This window comes from Rosa rugosa, chromosome 6 (genome assembly GCF_958449725.1).
Source record: "Rosa rugosa chromosome 6, drRosRugo1.1, whole genome shotgun sequence".
NCBI classification, from domain to species: domain Eukaryota; kingdom Viridiplantae; phylum Streptophyta; class Magnoliopsida; order Rosales; family Rosaceae; genus Rosa; species Rosa rugosa.
This window is the reverse complement of record NC_084825.1, coordinates 7,305,105-7,323,818: the sequence shown is the minus strand read 5'-3', so window position 1 is coordinate 7,323,818 and position 18,714 is coordinate 7,305,105. Positions and strand designations below refer to the sequence as shown.

At 39.5% G+C, this 18,714-nt stretch overlaps 2 protein-coding genes across 2 annotated transcripts; both read left to right on the top strand.

The window, feature by feature from the left end:
* Window positions 1-11,549: 11,549 nt before the first annotated feature.
* On the top strand, window positions 11,550-13,105 carry LOC133716068 (uncharacterized protein At5g39865). The gene has a single exon (XM_062142805.1). The coding sequence runs from the start codon at window positions 11,873-11,875 to the stop codon at window positions 12,692-12,694; it is 822 nt and encodes a 273-aa protein (XP_061998789.1). The 5' UTR covers window positions 11,550-11,872; the 3' UTR covers window positions 12,695-13,105.
* A 2,147-nt stretch (window positions 13,106-15,252) lies between these two features.
* On the top strand, window positions 15,253-17,798 carry LOC133718240 (pentatricopeptide repeat-containing protein At2g21090). The gene has a single exon (XM_062145060.1). The coding sequence runs from the start codon at window positions 15,405-15,407 to the stop codon at window positions 17,250-17,252; it is 1,848 nt and encodes a 615-aa protein (XP_062001044.1). The 5' UTR covers window positions 15,253-15,404; the 3' UTR covers window positions 17,253-17,798.
* The last annotated feature ends 916 nt before the right edge of the window (window positions 17,799-18,714 follow it).

Here is an 18,714-nt window from a genome sequence, read left to right as displayed (position 1 = left end):
AATAAGATGAGTATATATATATATAATTTTTTTTTTTTTTTAATCAAGCCCAACAGGGCGAAATAGTATATTCATCGCAAGCCAGAATAGGTCGTTACATACTCTTTCGCTGTCATTTAAGAACATAGACAGACAAGAAGGTAGTGGTAGTACCCATAGTGGTACGTCGAAATAGACTCACTCATTATACATTTCAGATCGTAGAGATAGCGGAGGCGCTAGGGATCTAGGTTCCTAATACAAGGAATTTATTGAATTTAGACAAAAACTAAAAACATAGGGTTGGGCCAAGGGTCTAAACCCTAGCCCAAATTTAGAAGTTACTGGACTAGGGTAAACCCCAGCCCAGAAACCCAAAGCCCAACTAGGATATCCATCAAGCAAAGGTCCACCCAAGGCCCATCAGCCTGGTCCAGACCAGTCCACCTACGCCAGCCAAGCTTCGTCCCCGTGGTGCATACCAGCCAACCAAGCTCCGTCCGCCGCACGCCGCCACGACCAGCACCACCTCAATCCGCGCCCCACGATCACACCACTTGCGACCCAAAACAGCACGGGACACTCTGCCTCAACCCACGCCCCCGAACCTCGATCCTAACCCTCGCACCTCTCATCGTCGCCACCGCAACCTGCCTCGCCTCGATCCGCGCCGCCTAAGATCACACTGCTTGCAACCCAAACCGCACGGGCCACGTCGCCTCAACCCACGCCACCACGGAGAAATCCAACCCCGAGCACATGGCCATCCAGTCCATGGCGCAGCCATCAGGATTTGATCGCCGGATCTGCTAGCACGACCCCCGCCTCCCACCATCCCAACCAGACCATCCGACAAGCCCCGAGCAAAACACCCTATTTGATGGCACCCCATGAGCAATAGCCCATCCAAATACCCGTCCGGCAGCAGACCTCATGACGAAGGCGAGGCCAGAGGCCAACCCTTGCGTCCGGGCGAGAATGATTTCTTCGAACAAACTCGGCCTTTAGGGTTTCCTCGAGGAGAGAGAGAAACCTTAGAAGAAGAAGTCCTCTTCTTTAATCAAAGTACAAAGTCTAGGAATGAACGCATCAACATTCTCGGAAAAAAAAAAAAAGGGAATGAACGCATCATAAAATAGAATCCGTAATCATGTAACTTAGGCAAATCATATTCTACGAAAAGTACTTAACATTTAATTTACAACATTTTTTTAAATTATCAAATATTAGTAATTTGTCAAAATATTCAAGAAACACTAAAACTACAATATACTATTTTTTTAAAACATATATCAGTATGGATTAAAAATGACTAGCAGAATTCGTGTGTTCGTGTGTGTGTGTGTTGAAATAAATATGTTGAGCACTAAAGACATTTCTAGGAAGATTGGCCAAATTGATAGACTTTGAAATTAAGGCCAGAGCTACAACATCAGTGTACAAGTTCATTTTAGGGTGCTTGTGCAGAAGTTAACAATATCTTGTGGAAATCAGAACATGAAGTTCACAATATCTTGTGGAAATCAGAAGCTAATTAAGTAATTGTTTGGCCTAGATTACCAAATTAGTGGAAGATGCACTAAAGACCGAAGATGCACTAAAGACCTTTCTACAAAAAGGAAATAGAAGGTTACAAGTACTCGTTCAGCGAAGATATTGTGTTTGGGATGATCATTGGCGGATACAAACAAGACGGGGTAATTATTCAAACGTTGATTTTTAATTATTTGATAGCTGCTTGTTGCCACTACTACAAAAAATAGATTTAAGGATATTCAAAAAACGTCCTTAAAAACATTTAAGGACGCTAGAAAAACACGTCATCTATCAAGGAGTCATATATAGTAAGTCATCTTTTAAGACGTTCAAAAAAAGTCCTTAAATGTCTATAAGGACGTTGAAAAAAGTGTCCTTGTTTCTATTTACAAATGTCTTCTAATGTCTACAATGACACTAAAAAAACATCATTGTAACTTAAAACAACGTCATTAATTTAATATCTAAAATGACACAAGAAGAACGTCCTCGTATCTCATAAAAACGTCATCTAATGTCATACAATACTTAGAATCTGAAAATCCTAAAACTAGAACTCCCACACTCCAGTAAAAAGGAGCGGACTAATATATTCCAAAGTCTGAACCATTCCATTGATGCGATAAAATTCTTGAACCTTCGGATACGCATCTTGAAACACCATGTCCAATACATCAATCAAACTTCGCTCAGAGATTCCAAAAGGAGGATGCACTATTGAGTGACTACAGAAGGCAAGACAGTCAAAGACATCGCCGTACTTATAGTTATTATACACTCGAATGCCACGCAAGTATTTTTTTTTCAAGAGCCTCAATAATATTATATTCAGTAGAATTAGTGGGTAATGGGACTTTGGCACGTTCAAGCATTGCCCAAATGGTTAATGGCAATGTACTGAGGGATTGACGGTATGAATCTTCACCGAACGGCTATCCCAAGAAGAAAAAGAAAATCCATTGGTGATGAAAAATTACGCAGATAGTTCCATGAGGTAATGGGGTACCTAAATTGATAGGTTTTGCCATTCAGAAATAAGTTTCCTGACAAACCTGCAATATATTTCCTTGTACCTGCAACATCCTTCACTTACTTCATAAAACTTATTGCCAGAGTATAAGCTGATGCAGAGTTGAATTTCAAAATCTCCTTAAACTTATCATATAAAGCCATTTGCAGAGTATGAGCTGTTGCAAAGTCGTCTTCTTCCAAACATATAGTTATTGCATCCCTGCACTTCCAAATTATTTGAGGATACAGAATTTCTTTATCCGGATGAAGATATGGAGAACTTGCAGAGATATTCGCCAAACCCATTCTTGCTTGATGAAAAGAAGTACAGAAAAAGGAGATGATTTTGGGAATACCATATTCAGATTTGATATGCTTTAACTTTCCATTAGCCATCTTGAACAAACAAACCTTTAGAACTCTCATCATGACTGATAGAGACTAACATGTAGAAGGACGATTGCACTCAACATCTTAATTGTTTGTGTACCAACCGTTTGCATAACCCGTTCAATTTGAATTAATTCTTTAATTGCTTTTAATAATAATAATTCGAACAATCATGTCGAATTAGTTCCTAAAACGTAAAGCAAAGCTTAACATCTCTTTTATGAATTACCATAAAAATTGACCACCGTTTCAATCAAAGCCAAGCCCAAGACTATCCACTCGGTCTCTTTTACGGATATAGTCATATGATTTTTTTTAAACATTCGGAGAACAACTGTGATTTTTTTTTTTTTCATCATTGCAAGTATAAGATGGTTGATGACTTTTTAAGGGAGAAAAAGAAGAGTTGCAATGTGTAACACCCCAAATGGAATGAAACTTAAGGTATGCAAATGCAAAAACTTTATAGTTGGGTATGAAAATGAAAATAGTCTCATAGTTCAAGGAGTATTTTGTAATTAATCCTCAAATTTTTCGTTTTCAATCACAGTATTATACTACAAAAAGTGATCAAAGATATATTGTTTGAGACTAGTTCATGATATACATACTTATCAAAGAATGATTGTCAGTATAGATGAAGCAGCATACTTGCTATAGAGGTAGTATATACTACATTATTATTGTTAAGTCTAGGAAGTGCATGTGTTTTCGCGGTAATCTAGCTTAGGGTAGAGTTACTCATTCTCTTGGGTATGATACTCTCACTTTTCCTTTATTAAAACTTGACCTCCTATACTTGGGAGTAGGAGACATCATACACTAAATTTGCACATATTTTTCTACTCAAAGATGTCTCCAACAGCAACCAACATCTATAATCTATAAATATGGCTGCTGGCCGGGAGGTCACATAATGTGTACGTCCTTATTAAATCAAAGAGAGATCTCAGAAGAAAGATAGACTTAACTAACCAAATTGGATAGAGGGAACATCCTTCTATATATGACTCAATTATGGACTGCAATGAATGCACAAATTCCTTGAATTAAAATGAATAAAATTGAGTAAATCACAATTCCTCATTAACCTAATTGGGGTTGCAGCATAGACACCAATCCCAGTATGCACAAAGATAGAACATTATGATATGCAAATGCAATTACCTGTGGTGTACCTTGGAGGATCAGCTAAAGCATTGAGTGCATTGTCCACTTCATTTGACATAACCTTCACCGGAACTAAGCCACAACTCTTGCCTAAACCTATAACTCTAGGTTGTATTAGGAATGCTAATATACAATAAACCTATACTAACATTTGAGTTTCAATAATAGCTTCTGTAGATTCGCATAAAATTCACAGAAAATAAACAACAAATATTCAAATGCAGAAGGCAGCAGAGTCATGGTGTAACTAACCATCAATCCAAAGTAAACTCTCATGATATTCTGTAACATAGGGAAAACTACTCTCAATATTGTACCGGCCAAGCTTATTCCCTCCTTTATGGTCAATCCTCATCAAGTTGATCCAGTTCTTGCTAGTCTTTATGGCAATTGTGCAGCTTTCCATAGCTACAGCTCGAGATCAAATAATTTCAAGTACTTAAAGAGCTTAGATCACGAGCCACCCACATCATATTCTCTCATGACCCAAAAATCTAGAGCATTACAAGCAGCCTCCGAATAACATAGTCCACATATCCATCCTCCAACAGTGACCCCAGGACGGCTGATGAAATGCTTCCCATCTTGGTCGAAATCAAACAACTTTCCTTTTGCGGAACTTCTCCTTGGCCAATTCAAAGACAACTATTTATTTGTTGTCTGTTTTATCTAATGCAGTGCCCCATTCAAAACAGTCCCCTCATAATTCATACTGAATTGGCTAGGGGTTTTCCTTATTCTTTTCCGATTTCAAACCCAAGGAGAATATCTGGGCCTTTTCCTCCTAAACATACATTGCATTGTCTACCGCAATATAATATACAAAAATTTTATAGTCGTTCATGGCAGACAAATATCCAACGCCCTAATAGTTGAGCTCTATGTCTTTGTAGTGAAAGTTCAGAGTCGGTAAATTCTTATAGAAGCCAATTGATGAGTTAAAGATGAAAAAATTCTTAGGCTGAACAAGTACAAAGACCAAGCTATTGCAAGAGCACAGTGGCTTGGGGACTTCTTCACTGTCTGGTTGCAAGAAACAAAAACTCAAATTCTTTTATGTCTTCAAACGACATGGTACATATCCAAGTCTAAGGATCCATGTTTAGGGTAGTGTACGTAAGGAGATGAGAAGTCGAATGTGACATGAAGCTAACTTAAATTGAGTTTTGGCAAAAACTAGGTCTGATAAAATAAGGGAATGATACTGCTTTGAGACGCAGGTGAATCGAATTAGGGACTTGATCAGTAACCTAAAAAAGATGTTCACTATAATATCTTCAAGTAGGTCTGTTTTGGGCATTGCTGTAAAGAGAACAGTTGGAACCAACCTATTAGTGCAATTCTGAATCAAAATAACATGATCTATTTTGTAAATAATCCATTGTTGAATTGTGACATGGAAGTAGGGGTGGGCGTGGTGCGGTTCGGTTCGGTTTGAGGCCCAAACCGCTTTTTTCGGTTGGCCTATATATCAAACCGCAACCGCATTACAAAAGGGCTGGACCGATTATTTCAGTTACACCATTTTTCGGTGCGGTGAGGGTCGGTTTCGGTTTGGAGCAATTTATTAATTTCAACTAGAAAGAGAGGGCCAAAATCATACTTATTTTTACCTAACAATTTCAATAAGGCATAAAGAAATTTTGAATGCATTTAGAGTCCACACAAATCGGCAAATGTCACCCAAATATCAAGCAACTTGCAGAAAGACCATAGCAACTTATTACACACACACAGATATATATATATATATATATATATATATATATATATATATATATATATATATATATATATATATATATATCAATGATTAAGCAAACATAGCAACTTATTACAAACTGAAAACCTAATCAAAAATGGATTTCTTATATATTGAAAACCAACATTTCCATCAATAGAGAAATAATAAATAAATAAAATGTAATTAAAATAAATTCGGTGTGGGTCGGTTTAAATCGGGCGGTTTATGATCCGAAACCGCAACCGAACCGCTTTTATACAGTTCGGTGCAATGTGAACATAAAATGACACTTTTTTTGTTCGGTGCGGTTCGGGCCGGTAACCGCATTTTCAGTACAAAATGCCCACCCCTACATGGAAGCACAACCTGATGAACGAGGATCCACCAAGGCTAACCATGGATAGAATAGAATACACAAATGGCAAAATATAAACCTATATGACCACAGATGGTGTCGTGGTTCCATTGACCGTTTAAGGGTTTATGTAATACCTGAGTCATCGTAAATTGTTGGTGACACGTCATTATAACAAAGAATATACTCCTTATAAAACAGAGATCATGAAACTATGAGAAAATGTAATTAATATTTTCTCATTATCTTAATGGATTTTGAGAGTCATTTTGATGTTGAAATAATCTAATTTTTTTTTGTTCTTTCTTTCTTTTTCCTTGTTATCCATCATTTCCTTAGCAAATAAGGATTTTATTATGTGATTGTCCATCCAAACATGATCTTAAAGAAATACATATGGCAAATTATGAGCCCTTGATTTGTCTGTCGACATTAGTAAACTACATGAATAAATAAAATGGATTAAGAAGGATCGGGAAGAGAGGGGAGGGAATAGGAAAAAGAGGGAGAGAAAGATTGGATCTCTCTGGAACCTAGAGGAACACACCTTTTGACAGGGAGCTCCAGAAGCTCAAGCTTCTGATCCCTTTCGGTGATTCGACGACCTGCGATGGGTCTCTATCGAAAATCGTCTGTCCATCCACGACGTGGTGACGCACCGATCTCATTCAATTACTCTCCTCGCCACGGTTCTACCTTCAGTCTTGGTTTGCTGGGCGAGGAAGAAGTATCGAAGCTCGAAAGGTTTTGGTATTCCAGCGATGGTTGGTTGTACATGAGGTGAGAAGTTGGTCCTCTCGTCAAGATCTATGTCCTGGTATAGTTGTTTCTCAATTTAATTGAGTTCTGAACAAATTGGTGTTTTGGGGCAAAACAATTTCCTTTCCACTAAAAAAAAAAAACCAGGATTATTTTCAAATAACTTCGAGGTCGAGATGTTACAGTTTAAGAACCCCAACTAGTTGGATAATGCCTGAACAGCCCTAAAATATGGGTCAAAAGACTCTTTTTTCAGCAATGCTGGGCCGGTGCACTGTAAGCCCACATGTGTGATCAATTCACACCTTGAACACCCACACCATCCTCCAAAGTAAAGCTATGTTTGAAAGGGAAAGTGGTTGTTCAAGGTCAACAACAACCTGGATCAGAACATAGCCCTATGTAGTTCAACTTAACCAGTCTCACATACTGACTCAAAGTCTCTCCCACCAACCAGATCAGGCGTGGCGATCTAAAAGCAGGGTGATCCCCTTAATCTGAACCTAGAAATCTAGGGTTTGCAAAGGAACAATGCAAGATTGATGCTACTCTGATAAGAAATTTTGAGTTAGGTATGAATTAATTACCACACTCAAATGTTCGATTGAAGTAACTAGGAAATGAGGAATCAGGAAATGAAAGTCATTTCCTTTCCTTTGTTTGGTAGGCACAAACTTTGGAAGTATTTTTTTGACAAAGGGCAAAATAGTAGGAAAGATCATTCATTTCAGACCCCATGAGATTGATTTTCCCTTATCCTTTCCTAACATTTATTACAAAAATTTTGGATTACAATATCTTTGTGACTCTGCTCAAATGTGCTATTGCCAAAATTCGTGTATTTTTGAATTTCCATGATGCTATTTTTATTTTAAAATACAAGGTTATTATTGAAATATTGATATATTTTTGCTTTCATTTCCTGCACCGACCAAACATTGAAAGAAAAATCAAATGGTCTTTTCTGAATGTTTTACCTGCTTTACCAAACATAGGAAATGAAATCTGACAGGAATTTTAATTTTCCATTCCCAGAGAAAAGACAAGAGACTTCCCATTCGTAAATCAAACGAAGCTTAGGTAAAACATACAACAAAGGAATAGCAACATTTAGTGGAAAGACTGATAAAATTGAGGCTTCTGTGCGAAGCTGTCCTCTTCCGGCGGAGCCTCACCATTGGTGACTGCATTTAGCCATGTCAATGTCGTGAGGGTGTTACCGGACGGATGAATTGGTGTCTATTTTCGGCCCTGGTTCTAGGATGGTTGAGATCGGAGGCTGATGAAGTTGGTGTCTACTCTGGTCGAGCCTACTCCTTGGCTTTGAAGCTTGCAGGTTCTGATCCAACTCAGGCGACGGCTATTGGCTGGGAGGCGTTGGACATAGGCAGCAGCAAGAGAGTCGTCGACTCGAAGCTCTGTTTGGTTTGGGTCTTTTGGTGGTTGTTGCTTGGTTTTGATCGCAGCGGAGCGACGGTGGTGGTGGTGGCTGTCGCTGTATGCACGAGTTGATTACATTGGGAGTAAAGGTGGAAAACGGGCCGCTAAGCACGAGCATGGCATGGGCCCCGCACGCTTAAAAGCGGCCCGGCACGGCCCAAGCCTGTTAGTGGCCTGGCACGACCCGAGCATGTTAGAATAACGGGTTGGGTTGGGCCTAGGAATATTGGCCCATTGGCCCGGCCCGACCCGAGCCCGTAATGGGTCCGGCACGGCCCGAACACGACATATTGTGGACCGGCCCATTACAAACACAAAATTTCATTTTGTTTTTAAAAATATTAAAAAACTACAATGATGAGATTTGAATATTAGACCTCTTTATTTAAAATCTCATGACAATTCCACCAATGTTTTTTTTTTTTTTTTTTTTTTTTTTTATATATATGTTGTCAAAATAGTGAAATAAAACATTATATCCTTATTTTGACATAAGTATTTTTTTCCAAATATTAAATATATGTTTTATTAATAAAGACTATTCTCATAATAATACAACTATAGAATGATGGAAAGAATAATATGATACTAAATCTTCATTATATTAATAAAGATAATCTCACAATAATATACTAAAAACAATATATTTTGAGTTATTTTTTTCTTTCTTTCTTATAGTGGAATATAAAAAATTATTAGAAAACTAATCTTAAAAAGCTAAGATTAAGAAAATCGTTGTAGAACTTAATTTATTTTAATTTTCTAAATAGTTAAATAAAATTAATTTTGATTTGTTCAAATTAAGATTTTAAAATCGTGCTTTATAGTGGGTAGGCATGAGCACGGCCCGTTTATTGATCCGGCACGATATGGGCTCGGGCCATGGGTCGGACCGGGCAAAATGTTTAAATAAATGGGCCGACACGAGCCCGGCACGATAATAAATGGGCCGGCCCAAGCACGGCACGAAGCACGACTAGGCCTGCTTAAAATGGGTCGAGTCGGGCCGGGCCGGCCCGTTTGCGACCTCTAATTGGGAGTGGAAGATCGGATATGTCGTCTAGCTTTGTTGGGCCTAGGGTTTTTTGGTTGTCCTTTGGGCCTTAGCCTACAATTTAGTTAGTTTTATTAAATAATTCCCTACTTTTCTAGGGAGCTATGCTTGTTAGTTCTTAATAAGTGCTAATAAGTGTAGTCACTGGATCTATTTGCTATGTCCTAGTTTTATCATAGCTTATAGGCTTGGTTTTCTTTAGTGAGCACTTGATGTCTAATGAGTGGTCTATTCCTATGTATCATCGTGGTATCGCCACAATTTATTGTCTGTCTTTTTTTTTTTTTTTTTTGAACCAAATCATTCATTCATCTCAAGCCAGAATGGCACGGAAACATACCTTCCCTTGCCAACTCTAGGGCAAGTCTAGGACGTGGTATGCTAGCATCACCCATTAGACAACCAGTGCTCACTTATTCAGCGAGCCTATGAACTATGAACATACATAGTAAATAGGCACAAAAACAAAACAAAAGTGCATAGGTCCCTAAAAAAATAGGGTATAGCTTAGAAAGAAAAAACTATCTAATTTAGAGTTCAAACAGACCCAATAGTAGACTGAGGGAAAACACCCAGCCCAAATTAGCAAGCCCTAAAGAGCAGCCCAAAGAGACAATGCTGAACTCAAGGCCAAACTGGACTGGCCCGATCCAAACCAAGCATCTCCAATCACCCTGTAGCTCCATGAGAATAGCTCTTATGCACCGCCACTCCACCACGCCTCCGCCACGACTTGCAGCCACAGCCCCTGCGTTCCATGCTGCCGCGACCATGCCCCCGCGACCAAAGCAGCACCCCGCGCCGCCACGAAGCAAGCAGCTATGCCGCGTCCCACGATCCAAAGCTCCACGACCCCAACCCCTCGAGCCGGTCCCGGAAGCCTTCAACATCCAGACGCACCAAAGCTCCCTCGCCGGATCTACGCAACAAAGGACCAGAGATGCCGCCCAGACCGCAACCAACCATCCGGCCAAAACCCCGAGCCAAACATCTATTCTGCAGACCAAATCCCAGGACATAGAGGTACCCGTCCGGCAGCCAGCACAAGGACAACACCAAGCAGCGAAGCCAGCGCTACCCGTGGCCGCCGTCGGACAGGAAAATTGTTTGAAGGTTTTGGGTCTCTCTTGCGGTGCTAGGGCTGAGAGAGAAATATTGTCTCTTCTATTTATTGTATGTCTTAAATAGTAGTGGAATGATATGTAATGGTGCTTGAGTATTAATGACAATCATTTATTGATTGATTCTATTAAATATATATAAATTCTTTAATGAATATGTAGTGATATTGAAAATGAAAATGAAAATAGATAAGGATAATGGTAAAGAGTTTATTGAATTGGAAAGTCTAGAGAAAATAAATATAATTTTGTTTTGGTATAATTATTGTTCTTAGTAGTCATTTAGTCTACTATGTTATTTTTCATTTAATAATTCATAATAGAATGAGGTCAAGTGAGTAAATTACTAAATTAAGAGGTCCTAATACTCTTTGGCATTTTTTTTTTTTTTGACAAAACTCTCCAGTTCACGGATTTCAGGAATCAGAAAAAGAAAGTCATTCGGAGAATATCATTCTCAGCATTTATTATGAAAATTTTAGACTACAATATCTCTGCCCAAATGTGCTATTGCCAAAATTAAATTTTCATGATGTTATTTTTATTTTAGAATACAAAGATATTATTGAAATATTGATATATTTTTCCTTTCCTTTCCCGCACCAATCAAATACCGGAAGGAAAAGTCCAAAACCAATGATCCAGTTCAGTCCGGGCCAACAGTATCCACCTGAATAATCCCGAGACAAAAATAACCCAGACCAGAACACTCGAAATTCATATAACCGCGTTGTCTTGATTCTTGAATCAACCTTTTCGGGTAAACACAGCTCGTAAATACGGAAATACCGCGTACGAATCTGACAAGTCAGCTTACAGGTCCCCACATGTCGGCTTTACCTTTTTTTCGCGCGCAAGAAAAGCACACTGGGTTAAAAAAAAAAAAATAATAATTAAACCTGGGTTTTACCAGAGACACGATGAAAATGCCTTTGTCCTTGAAATCATAAATTTCTTTTTGGCAAACAAACAAAAACAGAACAAGACTTTTTTGACAAACACAAAAAAACCACCTTCACCAACCAAAACCAAAAACAAAAACAACCTCAATTCCCCTCATCACCATCTTCCTCCTCCTCCTCCTCCTCTCTCTCACCAAATACCCCACGGCCTTAATCTAACGGTCACTTTTCATTCCGATCATCCTCCCCCCCTCCTCCCACCGTTCATCTTCATTTCCAATTTTCTCTCTCTCTCTCTCATTTCGGCTATTCCTGAATCGAATTCCGAATCCAAACCCTAGGCGGTGCTGCAGAATTCGAAGAAAGCGAGATCAGGGTATTGGAATTGGCGGCGATTGTTGATCCGGGTCGATGGCGGATCTCGAAAACAGGGTTGATTTGTCGTCAAAGGCCAAGTCCAAGGCCTCCTCCCCAAACCGGGGGTTGTTCTTCAATCGGTCTATGACCATGTACGCCGAGCCCAAGAAGGCCCAACACGCGCTCGATCACGCAGGGTCGTTCAAGAAATTCTACAATTCCATGGAAACGGTGCGTTCCGCCAGCAGTTCTTTTAAAGGGAAGGTGAAGAAGCTCTGCAGCTTCTTCGAAACCGACAAGCTCCCCACGCGAAACGTTTCGGACGAATCGCAGTCCCTGGTGAAGCTCAGGCCGTCGAAATCGATGGCCAATTCGAAGTCTCTGGCGCCGGATTTTCGGGTGTTGTCGATTAGGCTGCCGGGTACGGATGACAGGATTGTAATGTACCTCACCAGCTTGCGCGGGATTCGAAGGACGTATGAGGATTGTTATGCTGTGAAGATGATATTCAGAGGGTTTGGGGTTTGGGTTGATGAGAGGGATATTTCGATGGATTCGGATTATAGGAAAGAGTTGCAGAGCGTGTTGGGAGCCAAGAATGTGAGCTTGCCGCAGGTTTTTATAAGGGGGAAATATGTGGGAGGTGCTGAGGTGATCAAGCAGCTGTTTGAGACGGGAGAATTGGCAAAGATATTGCAAGGGCTTCCCATTCGGAAACCCGGGTCTGTGTGTGGGGGTTGTGGGGATGCGAGGTTCGTGCCGTGTTTGAATTGCAGTGGGAGCAGGAAGGTGTTTGATGAGGATGAAGAGACGCTCAAGAGATGCATCGAGTGCAATGAAAATGGTTTGATTCGGTGTCCTAATTGCTGTTCTTAAATTTCTCAAAATGCTGCATTCCTCCTGCATATTTTAGAGGCTGTCTGCTGTTGTTGTTGATAAATAAGCTATTATTCAAGGTCAAGAATAGTTTATGGGATCCAACTGTCTATTTGGTTTGTGGTTTTATTTCTTTTTCGTTTCTTGATTGTTCATCTGTTGGGAACTGATGTTCATTCACTCTTTGGACTGCATTTTGAATAATAATTTATGTTATTCAAAAACGCAATATTGGTATCAGATTGTATTACACAGTTGGGAGAGGTACTTCTGCCGTCCCTGATCTTAATGTAAATATTTAGTATTGTATAATCATTGCAAAAGGGTTGCAAGCAGATGAAATGTATTGAGATTGGATATAATCATGCTCTAATTTTCTAGTTTTAACTTTTTTTTAGTCGTTGCAGTTTACTGTACATGGAATTGTGTTTGAACTTTGTTTTTGGCTTCCTGTTATATTTGTGATTGTTGTCGAGTTGCTGCTTTGAATTTGGCATCTTTCATCTACTTAAATACTTGAAGCCCAAATACTTCATGCCGCTCGGATATGATTTGAAATTGTTGTTCTTAGGTTTTTGTAGATTTTGTTTGAGTGCTGGGAATCAATATCCAGTGAGTAGAATGCTGGTGTTATTTGTTATAAAAAATTTGTCAACTGGAATTTGTACTATGCTTTGGAGACTGCATCATTGTCATTTGGAATGTGTGCTCTGGTTGGTAATTTGAGAGAGCATTACTCATTTTTGGTTGTGGTATAAAATTTACCTTGGATACATAGTTGTGGTACACTCAGACATGATTTCACTTTATCAGTGGTTTTGATAAAACAAATTGCCTGTATAGAGTAATGCTTTCTACCAGTGTGTACTCGGTGTCAATTAGGGTCATCCATTAGGACATGATTTTAGTTGTTAATAGTTATCATTCCTAACTATATATAATGTGTGTGTGTGTGTGTGTGTGTGTGTGACATCATTGAACCCTATTATTTCTCCAACTTCTGAGCTATTACTTTTCCTTGAGTCTGATGAGTATCCTGTAGATGAAAATTAACCTTCATTCATGACCTCCAAGGCCAGGAATGTTGGTTTGAAGATGCCTACAATGCATCTGGAAGCATATGCTCTCAGAGCTAGAGCAAGCTATTGTTTCAAAAGAAGAAGATGCTCGCAATGACTGTGATTTCATGTATGGCCATTTATGTAGTTTTCAAGAAATAAAGTTATGTATATACTAGTAAAATTTGTTCATTTGTTTAGCATCTTCATGCAAGGACTGTTCTTCAGCAATCTTATCTTTGTTGGTTTGCTATTCCCTTATTTATTTTCTTTACATCCTTTCCTTTTATTTTCTTTACCTCTTCTTCCTTTGGTTTCTGATCTTTGTGAGAATAGTGACTGTTGCATTTTCATTCAATTTTTCCTTTCTTTCTGTACATTAAATTAGAGCTCCGGTAACAGAGTTTGCGTTTTTTCCTTTGCTCAACATGAAGCTGATGACCATGTTAACACAATAATAGTATACAGTGTTGGACTCGGTTCAATGCTTTTCTGTGATTGCTCATCTGTTTTCAATTCTTACTAATTGTCTCTTAAGGTGTTTTTAGATGAAATTAACAGCGAGAAATGCCAGAGTATAGTGTGGCCAATAGAAAGGACCTTTGATCAATCAAAAATTGAAACTGAATAAAACCAATCAAAAGATGGATGTTGAGCATTCTAGCAAAGCTAGACGAAGCACAATGGGTCTTTCGATTACACAATAAGCACAATAGTTGAAGACTTGAGGGCTCTTCATTTTGGTGATTCCCATTTATAGAGTACTACAGCTCAGGCACTTTTGGCCAAGTTAAAAAGGATCGTTAGCCATCCTATGCATCTCCTAACAATGATACTAAAATAACTGGGAGTCTCTCGTAACTCTCAACAAATTCAACATCTCAATTCTCAGTAAAACTTCCGATTCGCTTTCGACCTGGAGATTTTTGAAACCATGAAGAACATCAGCATGAAGGCCAGCTCTTAGAGTTAGTGCTTCAGAAATAAGAACATCATTCATTCCCAAATTTTTGGAAGCAGTTAATAAAGGCTCACCATTGACCATTCTCATTTCTAAAAATAAAACCTCCTGCACTCTGTTGATTCATTTTAACAGATCCATTGTGTGATGCTCCTCTGTTTCTTGAGGATGTACTTGCTTAGGGTTATATTTAACTCCTCATTGCTCTTAATAAAGTTCATGAAAAAATAAAAAATAATCTCTTTATCTTTTGCTTTTTTTACACCAATAAATTTTGTTTGGTACAAAAAATGGTGACAAAGTGTGCTACCACTCTGAATTGAGACATGATAATAAAACTCTCATCAGAAGATGTTTTTCACAAGCGGATGATCGAACACTAAACCTCTTTGAGTATCGAGCTCACATTCGCTCAACTTGCCAGGTTTCCGTTAGATCAAACCCCAAGTACTAAATTATTATAGTATAAAAACCTTTTCTTTTCTTTTTTCTTTTTCTTCTGGTAAAATTATATTTTTCGTGGTAGTGTAACTCCAGTTGGTATTTATACTAGATTGGATCGCTGTCAATGTCATTCTCATTCATCCCTACCGATACCGGAAATGCTCGCCGGAGCTGAACCCTCGAGGCCCATTCCCAACCTCCCCTAGATGAAGACTTCACCACAAACCTCTCATGGTTTCACTCTGCAATGCCCTCTCTCTCCTTCCCATCTCTGACTCTGCCGCTCAAACCTAACAAACGCCTCCTCCCCAACAAGCACAACAAGCCTTCCTGCCTCGTCCAATCCATCCTCAACCTCTGCTCCCAAGGCCAACTCTCCCAAGCCGTCTCCTCCCTCGACCTCTTATTCCGAAAAGGTATTCGCTTGCCCACCAAGTCTCTCGCTTTTCTACTGCAGCATTGCGGAGACGCTCGGTCCCTCAGAGAAGGCAAATGGGTTCACTTGTATTTGAGGCTCACTGGGTTCAAACGCCCGCCTTTGCTTTTGGCTAATCATTTGATTGGGATGTACTTCAAATGCGGCGATGAGGTTGATGCACGCAAGGTGTTTGATAAAATGTTTGTGAGGAATTTGTACTCGTGGAACAATATGCTATCTGGGTATGCGAAGCTGAGGAATCTGAAGGAGGCCCGGAGCTTGTTTGAGAAAATGCCTGAGAGGGATGTTGTGTCCTGGAACACCATGGTGATTGGTTATGCCCAGAATGGGGATTGTGATGAGGCTTTGAGGTTTTATAGAGAGTTGCGGAGATCGTCGGTTGGGTTTAATGAGTTTAGTTTTGCAGGTGTTTTGACTGTGTGTGTGAAGATGAGGGAATGGGAGCTTATTAGGCAGGCTCATGGGCAGGTCTTGGTTGCTGGGTTTTTGTCGAATGTGGTGCTTTCGAGTTCGGTGGTGGATGCTTATGCCAAGTGTGGGGAGATGGCGGATGCCAGGAGATTGTTCGATGAGATGGCTGTGAGGGATGTTCTTGCTTGGACCACACTGGTTTCAGGATATGCCAAATGGGGTGATATGAAATCAGCTAGTGAGTTGTTTGATCGGATGCCTGAGAAGAACCCGGTGTCATGGACATCTATGATTTCGGGGTATGCTAGGAATGGATTGGGGCATGAAGCGCTTGCATTGTTTGCAGAGATGATGCTGTTTCAAGTCAGGCCTGATCAGTTTACCTTTAGTAGTTGCCTTTGTGCTTGTGCTAGTATAGCTTCGCTTAAGCATGGTAAACAAATTCATGCCTCTTTAATACGAAGTAATTTAAGACCCAACACGATTGTTGTGAGTTCTCTTATCGACATGTATTCCAAATGCGGCAGTTTGGGGGCCGGAAGGCAGGTTTTCAAGCTCATGGGTGATAAGCAAGACATCGTGTTATGGAACACAATGATGTCTGCCTTAGCACAGCATGGTCATGGTATAGAGGCATTGCAGATGTTTGAAGACATGGTCAGTTCAGGTGTAAAGCCGGTTACGACCACCTTGGTTGTCATTCTCAATGCTTGTAGTCATTCTGGTCTAGTGCAGGAAGGGCGTAGGATTTTCAAGTCCATGACTGATGATTATGGCATTGTTCCTGATGAGGAACATTATGCATGCTTAATTGATCTCTTGGGTCGAGCTGGATGTTTTGATGAGTTGATGAACCAGCTCGAAAATATGCCATGTAAAGCTGGCGGTCAAGTTTGGAATGCATTACTTGGTGTTTGTAGAATCCATGGAAATACAGAGCTGGGAAGAAAAGTGGCCGAACACCTTATTGAGTTGGAGCCTCAATCTTCTGCTCCCTATGTTTTGCTTTCAAGCATATATGCTGAAGAAGGTAGATGGGAGCTGGTAGGGAAGGTGAGACGGCTTATGGATGAGAGACATGTGAGGAAAGAGCGGGCCATTAGTTGGGTAGAAGTTGAAAGTAGAGTGCATGCTTTCACTGTATCAGACCGGCTGCATCCTCTGAAAGAGGAAATATACTCAGTTTTGAAACAGTTAGCTGACCAGATGGAAGAAGATGCTTCAGTAACTAACGCCGAAAACTAGAAGTTTGATGACTTGTTAATTTGCAGGGCGGTAAGGAGAGCAAGGGATAGTATTTATCCATTCAAATTTCAAAATTTTTGTAACATGATATTCTTAAGCTACAATTTCAGATTCTTTAGAATGAAATACATGTGATGTTTTCCCAATAATAAAAGAGAAAAAAGAAGCACATTGTACTACTGAAGCATTAGTGAAAGCGTAAAGAGGAAAGTAAGCTGATCAAGTCCACATGAATTTGCATTACTCATGGAAAGTTCAAGGAAGCACATTGTACTGTGGATATCAAAATTAACAGTCCATGAATAGATAAATGTATATTGTTGTTGAAAGGCAGTCTTCCTAATCTGAGTTTGTGACGGCATGGAGAGTCCTGTTTGGTCAGGAAGTGATCATTTTGAATTGGTCAAAGAGTAGGCCAAATGATATTGCAATTTATATGATGGAATCATTAGCTAGGTACAATAATTGAAGATCAGGTTTGGTCATACAACATAGCAATTGGGATTTTCCAATAAAATTGAATGATGTAGAGACCCTTCTAATCAATGATCCAGTATATGCTTTGTCAAATAGATTATGGTTCTCTGTCCTTTTGCACAGTTCTAGATTTGACAAAACATGAATTGCAAGCAATCCTTGGATCAGTGATATCAATGGAAAGCCAAAAGCCAAATAAATGTTTACTGTCGACTTAGCGAAGCTTGAAACTTTTCAGGTCTACCAACATGGTCCATATATTTGCAAAGCCTTGTCAACTACCAGATTTGAAGGCATAGCTGGAGTGCAGCCTCATTGGTGGTCAACTTCAATCACCAACCTTTCAGAGAGTAAATGATAAATGGTGGTGGAGAAAGAGCAATCGGATTTGGACACCGCAAAATGGTCTACTGAAAGACCTGTCATCAGCAAACTCAAGCATGTATCCATTAATTCCAGGACTTAATAGGGGTTCAGAGTCTGTCCCAAAGGCATGGGAGAACACAACAAATGGTAAAAAGTTGAGAATAGGGTGAAGGTGGTTTCAACGATTTGGTTAAGGTAAGGAAAGATCAGATTACAAATAAAAACTGTCAGTCACTGGATTCTGTATTGATGTGTTTACAGCTACTGTGAAAATGTTACTATATGTAAAAGATTATATTGGGACTGAATTCTTTTCTCATTGATATTGAGTAAATATATACAGAGTCTACAGCTAGCAAATCCCTACAACTTAGGGATATAACGAAGATACAAGGATATCTCCTAATTATACAACAAATCTATTACATTAATTACACAATATTCTCAACACTCCCCCTCAAGTTGGAGAGTGGATGTCAAGGACTCCCAACTTGCTTAACAATGACCTGAACTTGTCTTTGCTTAACGCTTTTGTGAACACATCTGCTAGTTGTTGCAAAGAACCAACAAAACGAGTTTGGATTGAACCATCTAATATCTTGTCCCGAATGAAATGACA

What these genes read in the sequence shown, in the direction of transcription:
- LOC133716068 (XM_062142805.1), top strand. Translation starts at nt 11,873, where the DNA reads ATGGCGGATCTCGAAAACAGGGTTGATTTGTCGTCAAAGGCCAAGTCC.
- LOC133718240 (XM_062145060.1), top strand. Translation starts at nt 15,405, where the DNA reads ATGCCCTCTCTCTCCTTCCCATCTCTGACTCTGCCGCTCAAACCTAAC.